Here is a 24,492-nt window from a genome sequence, read left to right on the forward strand (position 1 = left end):
GTCTTTTGTTGTTTTGAGGAAACAGTAGCAAAAATATGTATTCCATTCTGGACAAGTTCAATTTGAGATGTCTGCCGAGTAAAACATCAGTGGGTGTGAAGTTCAGAGGAAGGGGTCTGGGCTACCTACCTACAACTGGGAATTGCCATTATCATATTCAATTATAGTGCTATGATCTAGATTTAGCATTGTCCACATACAATGATCATTTTCAACTTTCATGAAATATGTTTTTAGCTATTCCCAACATTTGCTTATTCACTGGTTCCTCTGTCCCAGAAGTAGTTTTGTATTATAAAATCTACTTAAAAAAATTAACCATAATACAGTTTTGCTTTGTTCAGGTCTTTGAATCCATTCTCTCCTAAGTACTCTGTCATATTTTGATGGTAAAATGTAGCGTAGCAGGGGATCTGGGCATGTAAAGACAGTTGTACTGAAGTATGGGTGTGACGCTGACAATGAAGATAAATCTAGGAAAAGGAAAAAGCACAACAGTGCTGCAAAAACAGAAAAGCTCAGAGATAATGCAGTCTTGGAAATACTATAGGGAGAAATTTGGGAGTCCACCTAAGGAGAATTATGAGTAATAAGGCTGAAGAAATATAATTCATCTACACTGTAGAGGCTTTGGATCCAAGCCTAAGAAATTTGAAGGTAGATAGATACTACAGAATCTCTGAAGGTTATAGGGTAAGAGTTACAGGACTTGAATGGAGATCAATCTGGCACATGGTGAATTCATAATAAAGGAGCGGTAGTTTGAGTTGTTGCAATTAAGGAAATCAACTGGGATGCAACTGTAGTGTATCTAATTTCACTAAGGACCTTACTTAAAAATTCTTTTTTTTTAAAAAATATTTTATTTATTTATTTGACCGAGAGACACAGCGAGAGAGGGAACACAAGCAGGGGGAGTGGGAGAGGGAGAAGCGGGCTTCCCGCGGAGCAGGGTGCCTGATGTGGGGCTCGATCCCAGGACCCCGGGATCATGACCTGAGCTGAAGGCAGACGCTTAACGACTGAGCCACCCAGGCGCCCCTTAAAAGGTCTAGTAGATAAAAGGTTGATAGACTTGAGGTCAAGTTTGGTGGTGGTGGTGGGGGGTTTACACAAAACGAGAAGATCCTGACCATAGTGAGATGTAGAGGTAAGGAAGAAAGGGGCATCATGGCTATGTGGCCTCTGCCCCTGCTATTCTACCAGAACAGCCGTTGTTCAGGTTCCCAATGTAGTTAGATCTGACATTTTTCAGTTCCCATCTTACTTATCTTTTGACAGTTGGCTTTCACGGTATCACACTTTCTTGGTCTTTTTCCTACTTCCCTGGTTTCCCCTTTTCAGTTTTCCTTGGTAGCTTCTCCTCCTCCTCTGTCCTTTAGATTTAAATGCCACAGCTCAGCCCTAGAGTCTCCTCTTACTGTATATCATTCTCTCTGTAATCTACTTTTGCCTGTCAAATAGTATCCATCGTAATAGCCACCTTTCTAGGGGTTTCAATATGTACTCAGTATAGTGGGTGAGAGACAATGGTGGTGCTTTAATAAGGAGGCACTCACCATGTACTATGAAAGAGTTGCCTTTTAATAATTAAAGTACAAATCAATATACAATGAAAATACAGCACATACGCAAAATCACAAAAATGAATCTAGCATGTGAGCTAACCTAATTAATGACCAATAATAAGGAATATTATCATGTGACCGCCAGTGTTCTAAGTAGTTCACATGAATCACCTTACACTGAATTCTCAAAATACTTCCATTAAGTACTTATTACATACTTTCCTAATTTTACAGACAGGCAAACTGAGAGACCTGGAAAAGTTAAGAAAACTTCCCAAGGTCACATGGTAAGTTCAGAGCAAAGCAGAGTTCAAATCCAGGTTGTCTGACTTTGAAAACTATGCTCTTTAACGGTGATACTCTTACAGTAAAGAAACCCTGAACTCACTTCTGTCCTCTACATGCACTTCGCTATCTCAGCATTATACATCATCATTTCTAGATCTTGCACTTTGGTTGTGATACTACTGTTCCTTTAAAACTGCTTTTGCCAAGGTCAACAATGTTGAGCAGGAGCTCTTACCTTTGTGTGTTATGGACTCCTCTGGGGGATGTGGTAAAGCTTATATACTCCTTCCCAGGATTATTATTTTTAAGTGTATAAAATAAAATAGGATTTGAAAAGACGACTTACAAAGAAAACTATAATGGAATATGGTTAATCCACAGATCCCTTGAACTAAAGCTAACGGTATGATACCTTTTTGTTCTTAATCACGCATAATCTTTCGGTAGCCTTTGCCACTACTGTCCCAGCTACCCTCTCCGAAAAACTAAAATGCTTTGCCTTTCCTTCACTTCTACCATTTGTTCTTGGACCTTTCACCCTTCTCGGTCTCATTTGGGCTCTCCATACTCAACCTGAAATGTTGGTGTTTACAGGCCCGCTTCTCTTCTTACCAAAACACCTGCCTGATCTCATCCACTCCGAGTTCAAGGACGGTCTAAAAGCCCAAACTTTTATAACCAACTATCTACTGGTCATCTCCTCTTTAATTTCGAGACTTGTGAGACCCGAAGTGGAAGACATAGCTAAACTGTGTCCAGACTCCTGACCCAGAGGAACTAATAGATGATAAACGGGTGTTGTTTTCAGCTTGTGCTAATTTGATACACAGCAACAGAAAACTAATCCAGTGGTCAAACATGGTGGTTCTGGCAACACCTTTAAAAAAAAGGATGCATGAGTTACCAAGTAACCTGATGCTAGGAAATGCTGGAATCACGTAATTCTCCTTCTCCTAGAACCTCTCTTTTTCTAACACCATGTCCACCAAGCAACTTGCTAATCCTCTGGTTTTACAGCAAAGCCCAAGATTTTTAGTGATACAGAAAGGTCCAAAACAATGGAATACAGGGTTCTGGTGATGGAATATAAGATGCAAATGTGACACAAACAGAGGTTTGAGAGGCATTTTTGCAAGTGAGGTTGCCCTTTTGGAAAGCTGCCCAGAGACTGCCATGTTATTAAGAAGCTGGACTAGCCTAGTGGAGGATGAGAGGCCATGAGGAGGAAAACCATGGTGCTGGCTCACAGCCAGCACCAACTGCCACACATGCCGGCGTAGCCATCTTGCTCCATCAAGCCCTTTCAGCTGTTATGTGCCTGCAGCTGCCCAGTGAGCCCAGGAGAACAGCAGGAGAACCATCCAGCCAACCAAAGAACAAGAAATAATAAACTGTATTAGGACACTAATTCAGGATGATGTGTCCTAAAGCAAAAGACATAGCTGATAGTCTCAATTTTCTCATCTATAAAATGAAGGATTAGAGATGATCTCTGAGATCGTCCCCAACATAATGATTCACTCTTTCACTCTTCACATTCTTGGATGTAAGAATCAAAACAACAAGAATAGATTTGGTGGGATGTTACATAGATTAGATGGAATAAGAGGAATATTAGAATTAATCAAGGTTTTAAGTTTTAAATAATGTGCAGAGGGACTTCAATACTATTAAACACAGCAGACTGAAATATACTTTTTTTTCTGTTTCCTTCTAAAATGTCACTAAAATGACAGAAGTAAAAATGACTAAGAAACACAAAGTCAAAGGAACTCTAAAGGAGACAACAGTCCTATGATTTCATTTAACAAAATTTTAGAAGACCAAAACCAGGATAGTGATAAAGATTTTATACACCAAAAGGAATTTAAACCTACACTAGAAGGTGGGGAAATAAACGAGTAGCAAGCAAGCACACATACACATATACACTCTTAGCCACTTCAGAAAGGAATAGGAATCAAAGTCACAGGTACCTCTGAAAGAGGTTACAAAGAGTAAGACTGAAGAGAGAAAAGAGCAGGTGGAAGGTTTTAAAAGCAGTATGAACAACCAGACCCTTTCATCCCATGCTGCCAGCAACTATCCCTCCTTTTGAGCAGAGGTTTACTATTTAGGAAAGGCTGAACTAGACAGGCTCTGACAGCAACAATTTAAGGTAAGAGCAGACGTGAAGTATTATCAGAGAATAGGGGTAATTAAATGGAAGCAAAAATAATAAATGCTGAGGACCCTCCTCACTGATCTCCCACCTACCTCATGTAACCAGAGACAGCAGAATTTCTCTGAGGAAACAGAAATGGCCTACAGAAAGACCAGGCCCACATCATCCCTTTATAGCAGATAGAAGTCTAATCTGTGTACACAGCCCTCCCAATCAGCATTTTAGTACTTTACTCTAAAAAATCAGAAGAAAGTTAGGGAACATCCAAAACTTGATAAAAATTTCTGAGAGGCTAAAGAAACAAATGGGAAAAACAACTTGAAAGAAATGGGCAATTCAGGGAACAAAAAAAAAATACACACACACACAAATATATCCTAGGATGGGAGGCAAGTATATTGTTAAAGAATAATAGGCACCTGGGTGGCTCAGTCAGTTAAACAGCTGACTTTTTTTTTTAAAGATTTTATTTATTTGACAGAGAGAGAGACAGCGAGAGAGGGAACACAAGCAGGGGGAGTGGGAGAGGGAGAAGCAGGCTTCCCGTGGAGCAGGGAGCCCGATGTAGGGCTCGATCCCAGGACCCTGGGATCATGACCTGAGCTGAAGACAGACGCTTAACGACTGAGCCACCCGGGTGCCCCTAAACAGCCGACTCTTGATTATGGTTTGGGTGGTGATCTCAGGGTCATGAGATCAAGCCCTGCATTGGGCTCCATGATCAGCAGGGAGTCTGCTTAAGATTCTTTCTCTTCCCCTCTCTACCTTTCCCCCAACTCACACTTGCTCTCTAAAATAAATACATCTTTGGGCGCCTGGGTGGCTCAGTTGGTTAAGCGACTGCCTTCGGCTCAGGTCATGATCCTGGAGTCCTGGGATCGAGTCCCGCATCGGGCTCCCTGCTCGGCGGGGAGTCTGCTTCTCCCTCTCCCGCTCCCCCCTCTTGTGCTCTCTCTCAAATAAATAAATAAAATCTTTAAAAAAATAAATAAATAAATAAATACATCTTAAAAAAAAACCAATAGTAATACACTCAAAAAAAAGTTTTTGGAAATTAAAAATATAGCAAGAATTAAAACCTTGAAGAAAAGGTGTTACGCTGAGAAAATAGAACAAAAGTAGAAAGGATTAAGAAATGGGATAAAAGATCAAATTAAACAGAGAAAGCAAAAGTTTAACAGTTAACAAGAACATAAAACCTGCTATAAATTGAAGACATGAATTTTAATTTAATTTAATGTCATTTATGTGTTAATTTTATGTGTCAACTTGGCTAGGGTGATGTTGTGATCTTTAAGAAATCTATTAGGTCTTCATCACAAGTTCCTAACTTGCAGCTCCCCAAACCCTTGGAATTTCCTGTTAAGAGTGACAAAGGTGTTTCTTACCATATTAATAACATGACTTTTGGACCCCACCTAAGGAAGGTAGTTGGTTGCCAGAAGGTTGAACTTTTATTCTCCTGCCCCCTACTTCTGGGGAGACGAGGGCCTGGAGGATGAATGGAACACCAAAAGCCAATGATTTAATCAATCATGGCCGCAATGAAGCCTCTATAAAAACCCAAGACAGGGTTCAAAGAGCTTCCAGGTTGGTAAAGACATGGAGATTTGGGGAGAATGGCATGCTCTGACTGGGGAGGGAAGGGAAATGACACCAGCTAGACCCCAAGACCTGACCTTTACTGCCCACCTGCTTGTACTCACTGACCTTTGTCTCACATTTTTTCTCTTTCTAGCTTATCTCTTAACTCAGGCAAATGGAAACCGAAACCACCCCTCAAGCAATAGTGACTGTCCAGACAAGACCTCCAGCCAGCCCACACCACCCAAACCAGTATGAATGTAACCCCTGACTTGCGCCTGCCCAGATGGATCATGGAGTAACCCCTAGAATGACCAACTACTGTCACCTCATTATAACACTAAAATCTCTGCCCAAGAAGGAGCACAAGCCTCATTTACAAATATATATGTATAGGCATGTTTCCTTAAGGCACATACATGGCCTTACACCAGCCTCTACATATGATAAGGCTTCTCTATCTAAATATTCATCCTAACCCTAAATAAAAGAAACCCATTCACCCTTACTAGGAGTCACAGCTTCGGAAGTTATTCTCCCAGATCACCTTATTTGTTGCAAATAAAGTTTCCTTTCCTTTTTTCTGGTGTAGTTTCTATCTGTGATTCACCAAGGAGCTAACTCATGTTGGTTCCGTTACAGAAACTTCTCACCCTTTCCCCCATACCTTGCCCTATACATCTCTTTCACCTGGCTTTTCCTTAGTTATATCCTTTTATAATAAACAAGTGATCCAGTAAGTAAAATGTTTCTGAGTTCTGTGAGCAGCTCTAGCAAATTAACTGAACACAAGGGGGGGTGGGGGTCATGGGAACCTTTGATTTATAGCCAGTTGTTCAGAACAGGTAACAACCTGGACCTGCTACTGGCATCTGAATGGGGGCGTGGGGGAGCAGTCTTGTAGGACTGAGACCTTAACCTATGGAATCTGATGCGATTTCCTTATAGACAGTGACAGATTGAGTTGAATTCTTAGATATCCTGCTGGTGTCTGAGAATTGCTTGGCTGCTATGTGGGAAACCCTCTCCTCTCCAACCCCACTATGGTGCCTAGCTGTTTGGTCAAACACCAGACTAAATGTTGCTGTGAAGGCCCTTTTTAGATAAGATTAACATTTAAATCAGTAGACTTTGAGTAAACTACCCTCTATAATGTGGGTGGGCCTTATCCAATCAGTTGAAGGCCCAAGCGCAAAGACAGATTTCACGGAGTTTAGTTTCAAGATTGCAAGACCACCTCTTATCTGAATTTCCAGTCTGCTGATTTGCCCTGTGGATTTTGATAGCCACCACAATCACATAAGCTAATTCCTTAAAATAAACTTCTCTCTGTATATGTCCTACTGGTTCTGCTTCACTCAAGGGCCCCAACTAATACAGACTCTGGTACTGAAAGTGGTTCTAGAGGAAGAGAATCTTTTTTAAATTTCATAAACATTTTTAAAATTTTAAATCCAGTATAATTAACATACAGTGTGATACTAGTTTCAGGTATACAATACAGCAATTCTACACATTACTCAGTGCTCATCATAGTAAGTGCATCTTAATCCCTGGGCGCCTCAGTTGTTAAGCGTCTCTGCCTTCAGCTCAGGTCATGGACCTAGGTCCTGGGATCGAGCCCCACATTGGGCTCCCTGCTCGGCAGGAAGCCTACTTCTCCCTCTCCCCCCCCCCCCCGCTTGTGTTCCCTCTCACCGAGTCTCTCTCTGTCAAAAAAAAAAAGTGTATCTTAATCCCCTTCACCTATTTCACCCATCCTCCCTGGACCCACCTCACCTCTGGTAACCATCAGTTTTTTCTATTTAAGAATCTGGGTATTTTCTTTTTTCTTTGTTCGTTTATTTCTTAAATTCCATATATGAGTGAAATCATAGGATAGATGGCTTTCTCTCATTTATTTCACTTAGCATTACACCCTCTAGATCCATCCATGTTGTTGCAAATGGCAAAATTTCACTTTTTTCATGGCTGAGTAATATCCCATTATACATGTATATATAGCCACTTCTTCTCTACCCACTCTTCTATCGACAGACACTTGAGTTGCTTCCATAATTTGGCTATTATAAATATTGCTGCAATAAACACAGGGATACATGTATCTTTTCGAATTAGTGTTTCCTTATTCTTTGGGTAAATACCCAGTAGTGGAATTACTGAATCATACAGTTCTGTTTTTAATTTTCTGAGGAACTTCCATACTGTCTTCCACAGTTGCTGCACCAGTTTGCATTCCTGCCAACAGTGCAGGAGTGTTTTTTCTCCACATCCTCACCAACACTTGTTTCTTGTGTTTTTGATTTTAGCCATTCTGACAGGTGTGAGGTGGTATCTCGTTTTTTTTTTTTCCCCCCACTGTGGTTTGACTTGCATTTTCCTGATGATGAGTGATTCTGAGCATCTTTTCATGTGTCTGTTAGCCATCTGGAGGTCTTCTTTGGAGAAATGTCTGTTCATGTCTTCTGCCCATTTTTTTAAATTGGATTTTTCTTTGGTGTGGAGTTGTAGTTTTTTATATATTTTGTATACTAAAACTTTACTGGGTATGTCATTTGCAAATATCTTTTCCCATTCAGTAGACTGTTTTGCTGATTGTTTTCTTTGCTGCACAGAAGCATTTTGATATAAGTCCCAAGAGTTTATTTTTGCTTTTGTGTCCCCTGCCTCAGGAGACAGAAAAAAGTTGGTATGGCCAATATCAGAAAAATTACTGCCTATGCTCTCTTCTAGGATTTTTATGGTTTCAGGTCTCAAATTTAGGTCTTTAATTCAAGTTTTTTTTGTATATGGTATAATAAAATGGTCCAGTTTCATTCTTTTGCATGTAGCTATCCAATTTTCCCAACACCATTTATTAAGCGGACTGTCTTTTTCCCATAATATATTCTTGCCTCCTTTATCAAAGACAAATTGGCCAGAAAATCATGGGTTTACTTCTGGGCTCTCTATTCTGTTCCATTGATGTATGTGTCTATTTTTGTGTCAGTACCATACTGTTTTATTACAGCTTTGTAGTATAGCTTGAAATCAGGGATTGTGATACCTCCAGTTTTGTTCTTTTTCAAGACTGTTTTGGTTACTCAGGGTCTTTTGTGGTTCCCTATAAATTTTAGGATTATTTGTTCTAGTTTTGTAAAAAATGCTGTTGGTATTCTGATAGGGACTGCATTAAATTTGTAGATTGCTTTAGGTCATATAAGACATTTTAACAATATTTGTTCTCCCAATCCATGAGCATGAAGTATCTTTCCATTTGTTTGTGTCATCTCAATTTTTTATGAAATAAAGGAGGAGGAGTTTCTTTTACCTCCTTGATTAAGTTTATTCCTGGTATTTTATTATTTTTGGTGCAACTGTAAATGAGACTTTTCTTAATTTCTCTACTACTTTATTATTAGTGTATAGAAATGCAATGGATTTCTCTATATTGATTTTATATCATGGGACCTTACTGAATTAATTTATCAGTTCTAGCAGCTTTTTGCTGGAGTCTTTAGGGCTTTCTGTATCTGCAAATAGTACGAGTTTCACTTCTTCCTTACCAATTTGGATGCCTTTTTTTCTTTTTCTTGTCTGAGTGCTGTGGTTAGGATTTCCAGTACTATGTTGAATAAAAGTGCTAAGAGTAGACATGCTTGTCTTGTCCCTGATCTTAGGAAAAAAGTGCTCAGTTTTTCACAAATGAGTATGATGTTAGCTGTGGGTTTTTCATTCATTTCGTTCATTTTTTTTTTTATTCTGTTGAGGTTTGTTCCCTCTAAACTTTCTTTGTTGAGGGTTTTTCTCATGAACAGATAATGTACTTTGTCACATGTTTTTCCTGCATCTATTGAAATAATCATGTTTTTATCCTTTCTCTTACTGATGTAATGTATCATGCTGATTGCTTTGCAAATACTGAGCCACCCTTGTGTCCCAGGAAAAAAAATCCCACTTGATTGTGGTGAATGATTTTTTAAATGTATCGATGGATTCAGTCTGCTAATATTTTGTTGAGGAATTTTGCATCTATGTTCACCAGATATATTGGCCTGTAGTTCTCTTTTTTTTTGTAATGTCTTTATCTGGTATTGGTATCAAGGTAATGCTGGCCTCATAGAATGAATTTGGAAGCTTTCCCTCCTCTTCTAGTTTTTGGAATAGTTTAAGAACAGGGATTAACTCTTCTTTAAATGTTTGGTAGAATTCACCTGCGAGGCCCTCTGGTCCTGGACTTTTGTTTGTTGGGAGTTTTTTGATTACTGATTCAATTTCATTGCTGGTAATGAGTCTGTTCAAATGTTCTATTTCTTCTTGATTCAGTTTGGGAGGTTCTATGTTTCCAGGAATTTATCCATTTCTTATAGGTTATCCCATTTTTTGGCATTTAGTTTTTCATAATATTCTCTTATAAATCTTCTGTATTTTTTTAAAGTAGGTTCTATGCCCAGTGTGGAGCTCAACATGGGGCCTGAACCCACAACACTGAGATCAAGACCTGAGCTAAGATCGAGTCAGACGCTTAACCAACAGAGCCACCCAGGTGCCCCAGTCCTTTGTATTTCTGTGGTGGTTTTTATTTCTCCTCTTTCATTTATGATTTTGAGTCCTCACGCTCTTTTTTTTAAATGAGTCTGGCTAAAGGTTTACCAATTTTGTTGATTTATTTTTATTTTTTATTATTTTTATTTATTTATTTTAGAGACAGCATGTGTGCACGCATGCGTGAGCAGGGGAAGGGGCAGAAGGAGAAAAAGAATCTCAAGTAGACATCCCGCTTAGTGCAGAGCCGGAAGCCCAATGCAGGGCTCAATCTCACAACTCTGAGATCATGACCTGAGCCGAAATCATGAGTCAGACGCTTAGCCAACTAAGCCACGCAGATGCCCCTAATTCTGTTGATTTTTCAAAGAACCAGCTCCTGGTTTCATTGATGTGTTGTAATTTTTTTTGGTTTCTGTTTTGTCTATTTCTACTCTACTCTTTATTATTTCCTTCCTACTACTGGGTTTGGGTTTTGCTTGTTCTTTTTCTAACTCCTTTAGGTGTAAGGTTAGATTGTTTATTTGAGATTTATACAATACAGGCCTGTATTGCTATAAACTTCCTAGAAGAAGAGAATCTTAAGGATGAGTTTTCTGAATTGGTTCTGGGATTTCTGGAATTGTTTCTTTGATTAGATTTAAAGGTACTAATAACTCTATTTTCAGTGGTAAAGAGAACACTGAAAGTCTATGGCATGATATGGTAACAGAAATAGGTAAAAAATCACCAATGCATACCCCTGATCAAATACTTATTAAATAAGAAACACGGTTCTAGTTAAGATGTATTTGATACCTTAGAATATTTTAAGCTAATGAACATGAAACTGGCTAACTGCTTCTAACTGCACTGGATGAAGTTGAGAAACATAGGCATGTGCTTAGGGATTCAAATGCCTAGCTCAAGCATCACATAAATGACCTGAAAGTTTCTACGCCTGCCCTGAAAGAAATCCCTACCTCCTACAGCTGCACAGCTGAGATTGCTGGAAACCAAACCAAAGTCTCACCAAGGCCAACCTCCGGTGTAGGCGCTGCTGAGTGCCATCTGCTAGCTGCAGAGACCAGCAGTAAGTCCCTGATATGGTACCATTCCCCAGGATCATCAGCCAGCTACCTAATGGCAGGTTCATTAAAATGGACCACTTCCGGGTGCCTGGGTGGCTCAGTTGGTTAAGCGACTGCCTTCGGCTCAGGTCATGATCCTGGAGTCCCGGGATAGAGTCCCACGTCGGGCTCCCTGCTCAGCAGGGAGTCTGCTTCTCTCTCTGACCCTCCCCCCTCTCATGCTCTCTATCTCATACTCTCTCTCAAATAAATAAATAAAATCTTTAAAAAAAAAAAAAATGGACCACTTCCATTATGGAAGTGGCAATGTTTTGATCTTAGTTGAATCAATACTTTGGATATGGATTTGCCTTCCCTGCCTACAGTGCTTCTGTAAAAAGTCCATTTGTGGACTTATAGAATGCCTTATCCCAGTCATGGTTTTCCACACAGCGTGTCTTCTGAACAAGGAACTCACTTCTCAGCAAATGAAATGCAGCAATGGACCCAGGTTCATGGAATTCACTGGTCTTACCATGTACCCCACCATCCTAAAGTAGCTGGCTTGACAGAATAGTGGAATGACAATAACAAACATTGGTGAGGTTGTGGAGAAACAGAAATCCTCATCTATCACTAGGGAACATAAATGTCACAGCCACTATGGAAAACTCTTCGCCAGTCTCTTTAACATACATTTACCATATACGATCTAGAAATTTCACTCGTAGATATCTACCCGTATATACCCAAAAGAAATAAAAACGTCCATCCACGCAAAAGCTTGCCCATGAATATTCACACTATCATTATTCATGATAGCTAAAAAGTGGATTAACTGATAAATGTATAAATCAAATGGAGTATTTCCATACAAAGAAATACCACACAAAGGAATGAAAATAGTGACACGTGCCACAACATGAATTAATCTCAAAATTATGCAAAGTGAAAGAAGCCAGACACAAAAACAAAAAACACATATTCTATGGACAAGTCCATTTATAAAATGCCCAGAGAAGGAAAACCTATATGGATAGAATTAGACTTGAAATGGGTGTATTTTATGACATGTAAGTTATGTCTCAATAAAATCATATTAATAATATATGCATCACAGCACTAGTCATAAAAGCCAGTAACTAAAAGCTACCCAAATATCAATCAACAGTAAAATGTAAATCATACTTTCACAATGGAATACTATGCAATAGTCAAAATGAACAATCTCTAACAAACACAGCCTAGAGAAACCTCACATAAGGGTGAGCAAAGAAGTCCTACCCAAGAGTACATACTCTGTTATTCAATTTATATAGAATCCAAAAAATGGCAAAACAGATCTGTGCCGTTCAAAGTCAGAATGGTGGTTATACTTGGGGGTAGTTGATTTGGTTCTATTTCTTGAGCTGGGTGATGATTACATAACTGAGCTTGCCTTGTGAATATTCACAGCTGTACGTTTATGCTAAGTGTACTTTTGCATATGTATTGTATATCTGAAAAGACTTTCAAAAAGACCACCTGTAATCCTAGAAAAAAAACCTGAGAATTATCAAGTGTCCTTTAATCAGGTAAGGGTTAAACAAATTATAGAATATACCCCATCCATAACAAGAGTAACTAAAAATAGTAAAACGATTTTGAATGAAAGGTGAGACCCAGAGTTTAATACAAATTTTCAAGCACCCAGTGCTTCAAGATATGTTTTCCACAAATTCTAATTTTATGAACCACCCATTAAAAGGGGGGGTCTATCTTATAATCAATTAAGTTAGGTAGTTACTGCGTATTTTGGTACTCATATTGCCTTTTTTTTTTTTTTTTAAAGATTTTATTTGTCAGAGATAGAGAGCAAGCATGCACAAGCAGGGGGAGTGGCAGGCAGAGGCAGAGGGAGAAACAGGCTTCCCGCGAGCAAGGAGTCCTATGTGGGACTCGATCCCAGGACTCTGGGATCATGACCTGAGCCAAAGGTAGACACTTAACTGACTGAGTCACCCAGGCGTCCCAGTATTTATATTGCTTATTACTCACAATCAAACTCTCTTAAGAGGTCCTGCAACAAATAAACCAGCACACTGATGACTCCAGCACCTACATTTGACTCTAATACTAATTATTCCATGAAACACGTGACACTCACTTTAGTAAACATTAAGATATTATAGTCTCCCTTTTTTAATAAGGCTTTATTTTGCACAGTTTTAGTTGGAGTTTTGAAGTGAAAGAAAATTAGTGAATAAAGTAACACTAGAATTACTAATAAACTACACTGAAACAAACTGGCTATACTTCATTACTGTAAGAGTAGTATTAGTTGAAAACAGAGAACAGAACGAAAACATAAAGCCAAGTTAAAAAGGACCCTGCCAGGGATGCCTGGGTGGCTCAGTTGTTAAGCGGCTGCCTTCGACTCAGGTCATGATCCCAGGGTCCTGGGATTGAGCCCCACATCGGGTTCCCTGCTCTGTGGGAAGCCTGCTTCTCCCTTTCCCACTCCCCCTGCTTGTGTTCCCTCTCTCACTGTGTCTCTGTCAAATGAATAAATAAAATCTCAAAAAAAAAAAAAAAAAAAAGGACCCTGCCAGGCTCCATCCCTCAAAATTTCTACTAACACTCTTGGAAGCTCCGCTGTGATGATGATAATCCTCTGGCAGTGGTAAACTAAGCTTTCATGTTTCAAGTTTTCCCCTTTTTGCTTCTTCTGTGTGGGATGCTCTTCATCTGCCTATCTATTTGCATATTCAGGTCTCAGCTCAAATGTCACCTTCTCAAAAGAGGTCTTCCCTTGACATCTTAACTTCATCAAACACTGTATCACATTTTAATCAAGTGTTTCATTGCACTGATTTGATTATCAGCACAATCTAGTATCTAGAATGGTGCTGGACACATAGTGGGATGCTCAACAATTACTTGTTTAGTGAATTAATAAACACTATCTTTGCAAATTTCCACTTGTTTTTATATATACTCATCAGGATTAAATAAATATAGCAAGAACAGGGACCACTATTACTTCAGTGTGACGAATGAACATGGCGCTTTGCAACTTAATAATTTTAAAACGACAGCAAGTTGCTTTTTGTGTGTGTTCAAAATTATTTGTTCAAACATGTCAAAGGTTCTTATTTTTGACTGAAGGAAAATATATTTCAAGTCGTTTGGAGTAAATAAGAACAATCCTGAAAACAAAACAAACAATCCTGAAAACATCTTGTCAATATTCATGAAACAGAGAGCTAGTCGTACCTCTAGAAAATATCAAAACCTGTTCAAAGTTTTGAAAAAACCTCAACCTCTGAAACAAGTACAAGTTACTTCAGTTAAAATTCAGCAGACTGAACATGAAAACTCCTGAGTAACAGAACAACTTTCTGAGAAGTGACAAGAAAAAGGAAAAGAATTGAGGTGAATTCTAAATATTACAGAGCACAGAGAAAAGTGACCATCACAGCCTTCATTTCTTTATTTCCTGATCTAGCTGTTAAAATGTATGTAAGAATCAGTTCTTATGTACCTATTTACTACTCAAAGTTGAACAGTTACCGTAATAGATAAACCAAAAGAGATGAAGATGGGAGTTGGAGAGTATTTTTTCAAAATTTTATAAACAGCTACCTTTTACTGCGTGTTCATTGGATTCCAGGTACTGAATTTGCAATAAAAGGCAGAACTTGAATTCAAACCAAGCTCTAACTCTAGATCGAGCATTTAATGAGTGAATTAGAGTGGGACTGATTTTGAAACTGAGGTTACCCAGAATGCAGTTGTAATCTCGCCACAGCTGCACAACTACCTAACAAGCCAACTTTTCTGGTTTAAGACATCTACACAAAGAGCAATTAATTTATCTCCAACAGGGATTCAAAATTTCCACCACATCCTCCAAGTTCTCCTCAAGGCAACCCAAGTAATACATACTCTTTAGACACGTGAAATACTTTTAGCTTATAAAGGCAGGTTGGGGGTTTTGTCTTTTGTTTTAATAAAAACTGCTCTGGTAACTTGATTGCCACCTGCCTCTACATTTTCATCACATCATAACATTTCAAAATGATCTCTGAATAAGGAGCACAAGACCTTCCATCCTTGGCAGACATACCCTATTTTTCAAGCAACAGCAGCAACAAAACCGAAAATCTGCTAGACAAATTAGTCATGCAAAGTTTTCTACACAAAAAATTTGCCTAGAACAAATACTTCTGCCTGGTAAACTATGAAATACTAGCCTCAGATTCTAAAATTCAGAGAAAAAAGAAAACTGATCACTGATAGCTAATTATTTACAAAGCAGCCACCAATTCAAGTTACTGGTTCCTAACCACAGTATCATTCTTCTAAGTAGCGTAAAATCCAGGTTTTAAACTTGCCTTATACATATTATATGTATTTTACATATTCTCAAAGCATTCTTTGTGACGGGAAAAATCTTAATTTTTTATATATAAACACATGCACATATATAATAAATTGGCCAACCCTCAGTTATTAAGTAGATTTCTGTCAGACATAATAAATTAAATATGCTTAGGAGTATATCTATTCAAGTTTTAAAAAGGGTGCTGCATATTAGAATTTAGCATCAAGAAATGTAGCCAGTAACTAGAAAATACAGCATTTTTTATACAAATATATTTTATATGAATAATGAATGAGCAACTGGTCCAGCATATTAGAGGCAATTTTAATAACCCAATCTGCAAAGCCGGAATGAAATCTTTTTAAAGAAGTGTTTAAAAAGAAAAAGGTGGACATTAGCTTTCCTTCGTAATCCTGATAAGCAGAAGACCACCTTTAATACATATATTTGTTTTGGTAACACTCTTTAAAGAGAAACAACCAAATGATCCCATTTAATTATTCACCAGGCTGAAATCTTAGAACATTTTTCTTTCCGCATTCTCCAAACTGCATTTATAATTTGAGCCTCTACCTGTACCAAGATTTTGTCTACACTCTACTCTGTATTGTGTATCATTCCTCTCCTTGTTACTTTACTAAAAACGCAAATAGCTAAAAACAAATTGTAATAAATTAACGTTAAATAATCTGATTTCCCATCATTAGGTTTCCAGATAATGCCAAAATGTTTCACCAGCCCAAACCTATTAGCCAAACAGGTTCTAACTACGCCAATTATTTTTTTTTTACTAAATGAAGGTCACTTTTAAATGGGAATGATTTGAATTATCAGGCTGAAGCTTATTCTATTTCCTATCAGATCATAAAGTAATCAGTGTTAACATACATGACAGATTAAGAATGACCAAGTCTTACCTTTGTCAGTTGTCACTTTGTCTACACATCTGAAAGAAATGAGAACCAAATATTAAATAAACAATCTTGCATACTTTCCTAAAACACAGATATTTATCTCTTTCAGGTTCATCTTCAGAGTGATGCAGAAAGCCTCTAGAGTAGTGTGGTCAATAGAACTTTCCGCAGTGATGAAAATATTCTATATCTGCTGTCCAATATGATAGTCATGTGTTGCTACTGAGTGCTTGAAATAGCTTGTTTGTAATTTAGGAAGTCAATTTTTAATTTTAATTAATGTAAATTTAAATAGATACCATGCAGCTATCATATCTGACAGCATACAACTAAAGTATCATTCAAAAAGTTTTTAACTGTAAAAAAAAATTAATACAAAGAAAATATTACTGATTTTGTTATATTAAGTGGTTATATAAGAAAATGTCCTTGTTTTACCAAATGCAGTAACTAGGGGTGAAATAATGTTTGAGATTTCCTCTAAAATACTTCAGCAAAAAATAAATAAATAAATAAAAATAAATTTAAAAAAATAAAGAGGCACAGGGAGATAAAGGTAATAAGCATGACAAAATCTTGATAACTGCTAAATCTAGTGGTAAATATTGGGCATTTCACTGTACTATTTTTTGTACTCCGTGTATACTTGACAATTTTCATAATAAAAATTTAATGAACCTAACAGAAAACCCCAAATTATTATTTGGTATACCCAAGTCAAAATCTATTTCTATAAAGGCAACAGACTGGACCTCAGAAATTAATATAACTTGTACTTTACAAATTAGCAACAGTGAAGAGTCTAATGTGTTATAAACTGTTAAAAAATGTTGTCATGTTTTTAATTTGGTAACATTTCTTTCATTCCTAACTGTTAAGCACAGTGTAACGAACCTCTAAGCTGGAGCCATTACCCAACTTCAAAAGTCCACCGGTCTTGGATCTTTACTATAAAGATGTTACATGGTATCTCTGAGCTAGTCCAAAGTTTTTTTGTTTTTTTGAAAGTAAACCTGATGTAAGTGAGGACTGTTATGTCACAAAGAATATCCAAACAGAGAAACAATGTAATACAAATTCTGTTCTCTTTAGAAAGAATAGCTGTCATTTTCTCATCCCACTTTTTAAAAAGCTGGGTATTACTTTATTTTAAATTATACCATCAATGTCCCAATTAATAATTAACACAAGACAAGTCTAAAGAGAAATACAGATGTAATACCTAAATTTTGAAACATTACACAATAAACTTCCCTTCAAAAACCTTCTGGAATGGGAAGATGTTTCTATTACCATACTGATTGCCCTGGGAGGAAAACTCAGAATTTTAAACTTCTACAACTGTAACTTTCTTCAAAGAGCCACAAAAGCTGTTTCAATTCAGAATATTACTGCCTTTTCATTCTCACTATCCAGGACATTCACCTTTTCCTTACAAAAGGATATAGCAAGAACGTGTCACCTGAAGCTTTATTACTATTTTACCTTAAGAAGAAAATAAAGCAAAAATGAGTTCCATATCCCAGAAAATAGTGCAATATTTATTTCCTTCATTTGGAACCAGCTGAACCTATAGGAGTATCTCTAAGAATATGCAGTTTTAGCCAATAGGGTTACTCAATAGCTAAATTAAAGTTTAAAAAAGTATTTATTGAAGTTTTATATGAAATGCATTGGATATGAAATGCAGAGGACTTATTATCATGGTAGAATGAAAAGAAGCCTTTTTGCAATTTAACTAGTCTTAAACAATTAGTTTCCGTATTAATAGAAAGCATGGGTGTTTTAACTTTCTGAATCAGAAAAAAACTGGTACTATATACATTTAAAATTAGACATGTATATAAACATCTATATTTAAAATATAAGAATCTGAACTCTGGAGTTTATGGACCAAAATACAGCAAATGATGAGCCTAATTCTTAAGTAGTACTGATAGATATAACCTTTCTTCAAATTTGGTTTCTTTCCTTATAATTGGCTTTAAGTTTTATTTTAAAATGATTTTAGCATTTAACTTTATGCCTTTCCCTTGAGCAAATTGCACTAAAAAATTATTTCCTTTCACAAGGATTTCCTGCTCTTTTCATTAACTTCTGAATGTTTCAATGCAAATGAAAATGTTATAAACATAAATGTGTATAAAAACTGTAACCTAATTATCATTTATACACATTTATGCTTGTAACAAATCATAAATTACCAGTTATAGATAAAGACACAAATTTAAAGAGCTTAAGTGACTTGCCTGGGGTCACTTACTGAGTAGTAGAAAGCTGAGACCAGAAACTTTGACTATACAGTCCAATGCTTTTTCCACTGCACTACTTTGCCTTCTAGCAGAAAGAGGTTTCAATCAATCCAAATCTCTGTATTTATTGACCTTTTAAACTACTGTATATTTTGCTGTCTCTTCATTCAAGAGAAACAAATGTAGGTGAAACAGCTATTACTGAGAATTTATAGGAGGAAATGGTGGGATATGGTAAAAGAACCTGAATAGAACAAGTAATTAAGAGATAAATCTCTTACTTCCTTTTTAAAAAGGGTCACATGTTGTTAGGAATATAGAGAAGGTCAGAAGGTACTTGACCAGGATTCAGTAAACTGATACTCAAAATCTCATGAAATGTCTTAAAGTATTAAATTTCTTACTTAGTTTTAAAGTTTATCACTCTGAAAATCTGTAAACCATGTGTACATTTGACAAACCTCCACTAATCAATGCATCTTCCCCTCATACTGCAAGGTCCTTGAAGACTAGGGCCAGGTCTCATTTACCTTTATAAAACCTATTACTGTGCTGATGACAGCACAGTACCAGGCCCAGGTACTGCTCAATCATGATTTCCAGGGCATGCAGTAAATTAAAAATGTGTAACAAATAAATTATCACTGAAAATTTATTTTAACAATCTGATCAAAACTGCGTAATAAAATACATAATAAAGAGACAGTTCTGAGGCTAAGAGAAGGCAAAGGAACACTACTATCTTTCATGACATTGGATGTGAGAGGGAGGGACACTAAGAATTAAGACTATATTTCTCTCCCCACAGGGAACAACATGGAGAAAAAATTGAAGGGATTTAATTAAGTCATCTTCATCCAAGTTCAACTGTTTTAACATTTATACTGTAGAAATAAAAAGACTCGTAAGTACTTTTTTGCCAAGAGTTAATGAAAAAAACAAAACAAAACATGAAGTGGAAAAAACTACTGCACTAGGTGTCATTATCTTAAGATATCATTTCTGTAAGTAGAACTGGTAGAACAGTGGGAGGGAAACGTGGTAAGGAAATCTAGGTATATTTAACTCTCAAATGGGTAGGTGAGGATGGAAGGGCATTTAAAAAATATATTAAGTTATTAACCTTCCCAGGTATGGCAATAGAAATAAATTTAAAAAATTCCAATTCTGCAGAGTTTACATGAAAATCACTACACACCACTTATACCTCTATCATTCCATTACCACTCAAAACAGTAATTTTTAACAAATATTGTATGTACTATGTACCAGGCTTTGTTAAGTTCTTCACATGCTATACTTAATTCTCATTAATTCATCTCATAAGGATTAACATTATTTCCTACAGATAATGAAACTAAGGCATATGCAGTTTAACAAATTTGTTCAAGGAATTTAATCCAAGTAAGGGTAATGACAGCTCTTTTCAAATTGGTGAGATGAAATACAGAATCTTAAAATTTTTGTGACTGTGAAATTCATCTATAGCAATTAGTATCCTAATTGCAGCCAAGTGATTTGTAAGTACAGATCTTTGTTGTCCACAGACCTGTAGTCACACAATAAATTCTCTAAATTATATTAACTTCAATAACATTCAAAAATTTGAAGCACATCATTCAAAAATTTGAAGCACATCTAATACCTCAATATACCTTTGAATTTTCTCTGAGAAGCTTCTAAGGCAAGCAAGTCACAGACTTAATTCTTAACTTTGGAACAGGTGTGTTTCAAGTTTTAAATTTGGTATAAGCCAAATCTTGCCATAATCTCTACGGGAGGGGACCCTTAAAACTGTGATTCCCCCAATCCAACTTCTCCTTTTATCAATTTTTTTCACTTGAAAGTCAAAAGACACAAACGATGTTTTCAGTAACGAATTCAATGACTAATATGATTAATTTCTACAATTTACAAACACATGCACTTCAGTATTTTCAACATAGGAACATTTTAATACTAACAACTTAAAATATGTATGTTCCTAGTCCCTCCATTATCTCTAGGTAATAAAGTAATTCCTTTCAGAGTAGCCTAAGTTTTAAGAACGAAGTTCCTACATTAAAACATAAGCACAAGCAGACAAGCAAAAACTAAAAAAACAAAAAAACACTAAAAAAATACCCAGCTAATTTTGTTGTATGAAAAACTACACTTAAAATTGGCAGAGCTACGTTTTACCCTACTAAGTACCAGATTTCTAAAACAGGTGAAACGTGATGTGAAAATTTAGCAGAGCGGAAAAAGCTTTATGAAGCTACTAGTACAACTAGCCCTTGAGCTAATTAATGGGGGTGGGAGAGAGACACACACTTTTGAAGGCTAAGATTGTGCTGTTGATTTCCTAATGGGGATGTGATGTAATACTGGAGAGCCGCCGTACGAGGGGAAGGGACAGGCTGACAAAGGGAGTGCATATGCCAGAGTGCGGGCGAAGCCTGCGGCGGCAGGGAAGAATAAGGTCACAAGGAGCAAAAGAGGTGTATCCCACAAAGGACGACTTCAGGGAGAGGGGAAGTGGCCCCACAGACAGAGGACACGGGGGGAGGGCCAAAGAGCAGCGATAAGACAGCGAGCAGGGGAGCGGCGTGACATCTGGCGTGCGAGCCGGCAGGGGGCAGAGCAGGCAGGATGTCACGTGGAGTGGGCGCTACGGGAGCCGAGAGGGTTGCGTGCGGACAGAGGGGGGTCTTTCCCACCGCCTGAAAGACTGCGTTACTCACAGGAGTCGCGGACTCTTCTTGCCCTGAGCTGGAGACGGGGGCTTCGCGGCCTGGGACTGCTGCCCTGGGGCGTCGGGAGGCCTGGCGCTGGGGCTGCTCCTCCGCCGGCGGGGATACTCGGCCTTCCTCCGGCGAGACACAGCGGCGGCGGCGGCGGCCGCAGCGGCCGCAGCGGCCCGGCCCCGGTCCCGACCTCCCCTCAGCACGCGGCTGCTAGTGGTCCCCGCAGGCGCCGCCGCCGCCGCCGCCTCAGGGGGCTGTTGTTGGGGCTCTTCTGGAGCCGCCTTGGCCGCCGCCGCCTCTCCCCCTTCCTGGTCCTGCTGCTCCGGGGGTCTCGGCTCTTCCGTCTCCCCCGGCATCGGGGCTCGTCCGTCCCCCACCCCCTCGTCCCAGGCGGCGGAGGCGGAGGCGGCGGCGGCCGCGGCGCTGCTCCCCCCGCCCCCTTCGCCTCCCGGAGCGTCCGGCTCAATCTCACTCTGCGCTCCTCTTTCCCCCCCTCCCCTCTGCCCGGCTCCGAGGGCACCCCCCCCGCCCCCTGCCACTCAAGGCCCGCGACGGCTGGCGGCGCGCGCGCGCCCGCCACAGACGTTCAGCGGACCAATCAGAGAGGAGGGACGGCTTCTTCGCCCTGCCCCTCGTGGTCTCTCACGCAGCGACGTCCTGGATTCCCTCCCCCACCCCTTACTTCAACCAATCAGGAAACGGCTCTAAGGGAGCGCGCGAGGTTTCCTTCCCCGCGCACCCGTTCTCACCGTTAAACGGCTGCGTCTCGCGACAATCCTAAAGTGACCTTCCTCCACCCCCCACCCCCCGCGCCACGAGCTCAATGCGCGCTAGGAGCAGTGGGAGGAGCAGGTCCCGCGAGGAGATTGGTGGGAGGAAAACGCACCTTTTTTCCCCGCCTCGCGCGCACCCTGGACTGGTTGCGCGCGCACCTGCCTCCCTAAGGAGCCGCTAATGCCACAGGGCTCTTTCTATCCTTCTTCCTTAAGCCGCGGAAGTAGCCTTGGCGTTCTTCTGCCTCCACCCCGATCCCACTTTCCTGTCTGTGGCCTTTCTGTCCCCAGCGCCGCCAGGTCTTGCGGGAAGAAGGGGGAAATTTTTTGAGTTGTCGCTTCTCCTTTAAGAAAAAAAACCCCGTCGACTGCCGGATGAAAGTCTCTGAAAAAATGGCGGCGGTAGAACAGAGGCGGGGTCGTGAGGGCAAGGAGGGCCCTCCTCTTGGCGCACGCGCAGGGTTAACTTGTCAAAAGGCATCTTGGGAGATGAAGTCCTAAATAGCCTAAGCTTTAGGAAAAAAAAATGAGAAACCAGAGGCAGAGAGGATGCTGGGAGGTTTTTGACTGATGCACGACGGGAAAGGTAGTTTACTCTTTCTGCGGTCAGCGTTTGCTCTTTCAGGGAGGTAGTATTTCCGGGTTAGGCCGCGACGCCTGCACAGATCTGAGCGGAAATGGCGAGCTAGTTGCTGGTCGGGATAGCTTGGGGTGGTTTTCCTGACCTTTTAAGTTGGTGTTGGCGAAACATTTTTTGGGTGGCCACGTTAGTAGCCCTTAGTTTGGATTGGTTACTTCGCACCTCCTAGCATTCATGCCTGCAGTATTCGCCTCGTCATCCTGTGTGTGACTCAGTAACCTGTGATCTCCCGGAGGTCAGGGACTGAATCTGGATCCGTCGGGTGTTCGGGGCGTAGCACAATTCTCAACACTCATTTGGTTCTTAATAAAAGTCTGGAAAGAATTGTAGAGTTGCTATCCTACTAGATATTTTCGGTGCCAAGGAGCTGGCGTCGGCTGCTTAACTTGGCTGTGGTCCCTGGGCTGCAGGGAAGGGGGAAGGGTTGTTAGTGTGATTCTGTGACCTACTCACAGAAACCGAAGGCCTCCTTCGTGCTCCCTGCCTCGAAGCCACTTGGCTTTTGTGGTTTTGAATGTTTCTGCTGCACAGGAAGCATAGTCAGAATAGCAGCTTTGTCAAAAACTACTTTTCTGCCCACTAGCGCGTGCAACTAAATTATTCTAATGCGTCAAATGGGAGTTTCCATTTGTTTTCCAAGTTGCATTCAGTGACAGCAGTGGGCCTCCAGCATTACTTCCTTTCTTCCTTTCATGCACTATAATCAAGGAGAAATTTGAAAGAACGGTTCTTACCCCTGGAAAATAAAGCTTCTGGGGTTAACACCCCGTGTGTCCCCACCCTCCCCTCCCCCCCCCCCCAGAAAGCGGATGGAAACAAGATCTAGGGATCCAATTATAAATTTCACATTAATCATTCATTTAACCTACAGAGAGAGTCTAATATTTGCAAGCCAAATGCTGAAGTGCATTTTTCCTCTCGGTGTTTTGGCTCAGTTACCACCATAGATTAGGCAAATGTTTTATATTCGCTATCAAATGTTCTGCACTTTCATAGGACTAGTGGCATTTCAGTTGTAAAAACTATGGATTAGTGTGGATGGGAATTTTTTCAAACCCGTTTGGACTTTTGGAACAGACTTTTGGAACAGCACTGACATCCAATGGCTGCTCAAAGTAATGCAGAGTGGGAATTTCCTTTTTATTAAAGAAAAAAAAAAGCTTAGCATCACAATGGAATGGGAGAATGAATGATTCCTTTACATCACCCTAAAAAAAGACCACGTATTGCAGAGAAAAGATCACAGGGATTGAAACTAAATCTGGATTATAGTAAATAGTAAAGCTACCTATAATTCTGTTATCTTTAGCAAGTTACTATTCCTTGAATCTATTTCACCACTGGTAAAAATGGAGATAATATTACATTTCACAGAGCCATAATTACAGTTCTTTACATACTGCTTTCTCATAGTAGGCCTTTTGTAAATGTTTTATTTAATTCAAGGTGAATAAAATCACAGTGGTAGAAAAGGTGAAAGTTAATCTCAGAGTCCCTTATCAGAGAAACTGCTATTAGGCAACATAACTAGGCAGAAATTGTGCTTCCCTGAGGCATCTGCAGCTTAACACCTTGTGTCTTGTCTTCCAGTTTCATTCTTCATAATCACTATAGTTGTTTTGGACCACAGAAATAACCAATAGC

General features: G+C 39.3%; 1 protein-coding gene across 3 annotated transcripts in view; it reads right to left on the minus strand.

Moving 5' to 3' along the window:
• ZFP91 (ZFP91 zinc finger protein, atypical E3 ubiquitin ligase) overlaps window positions 1–21,917 on the minus strand; it is a 39,130-nt gene extending 17,213 nt beyond the window's left edge. For 2 of the 3 annotated variants that reach the window (XM_006728543.3, XM_006728542.3), the window contains exons 1-2: window positions 21,433–21,916; window positions 16,461–16,489 (exon numbers count right to left, since the gene is read on the minus strand). In XM_006728543.3, the coding sequence (XP_006728606.1) occupies window positions 16,461–16,489; window positions 21,433–21,791 (388 nt within the window). In that variant the 5' untranslated portion in view covers window positions 21,792–21,916. Of the gene's footprint in view, window positions 1–16,460; window positions 16,490–21,432 lie in introns of all 3 variants that reach the window. The other variant, XM_081798049.1, reaches the window with a different exon arrangement.
• Window positions 21,918–24,492: the final 2,575 nt, after the last annotated feature.

This window comes from Leptonychotes weddellii, chromosome 11 (assembly GCF_054177405.1).
Source record: "Leptonychotes weddellii isolate Sample4059 chromosome 11, ASM5417740v2, whole genome shotgun sequence".
Lineage (NCBI taxonomy): Eukaryota > Metazoa > Chordata > Mammalia > Carnivora > Phocidae > Leptonychotes > Leptonychotes weddellii.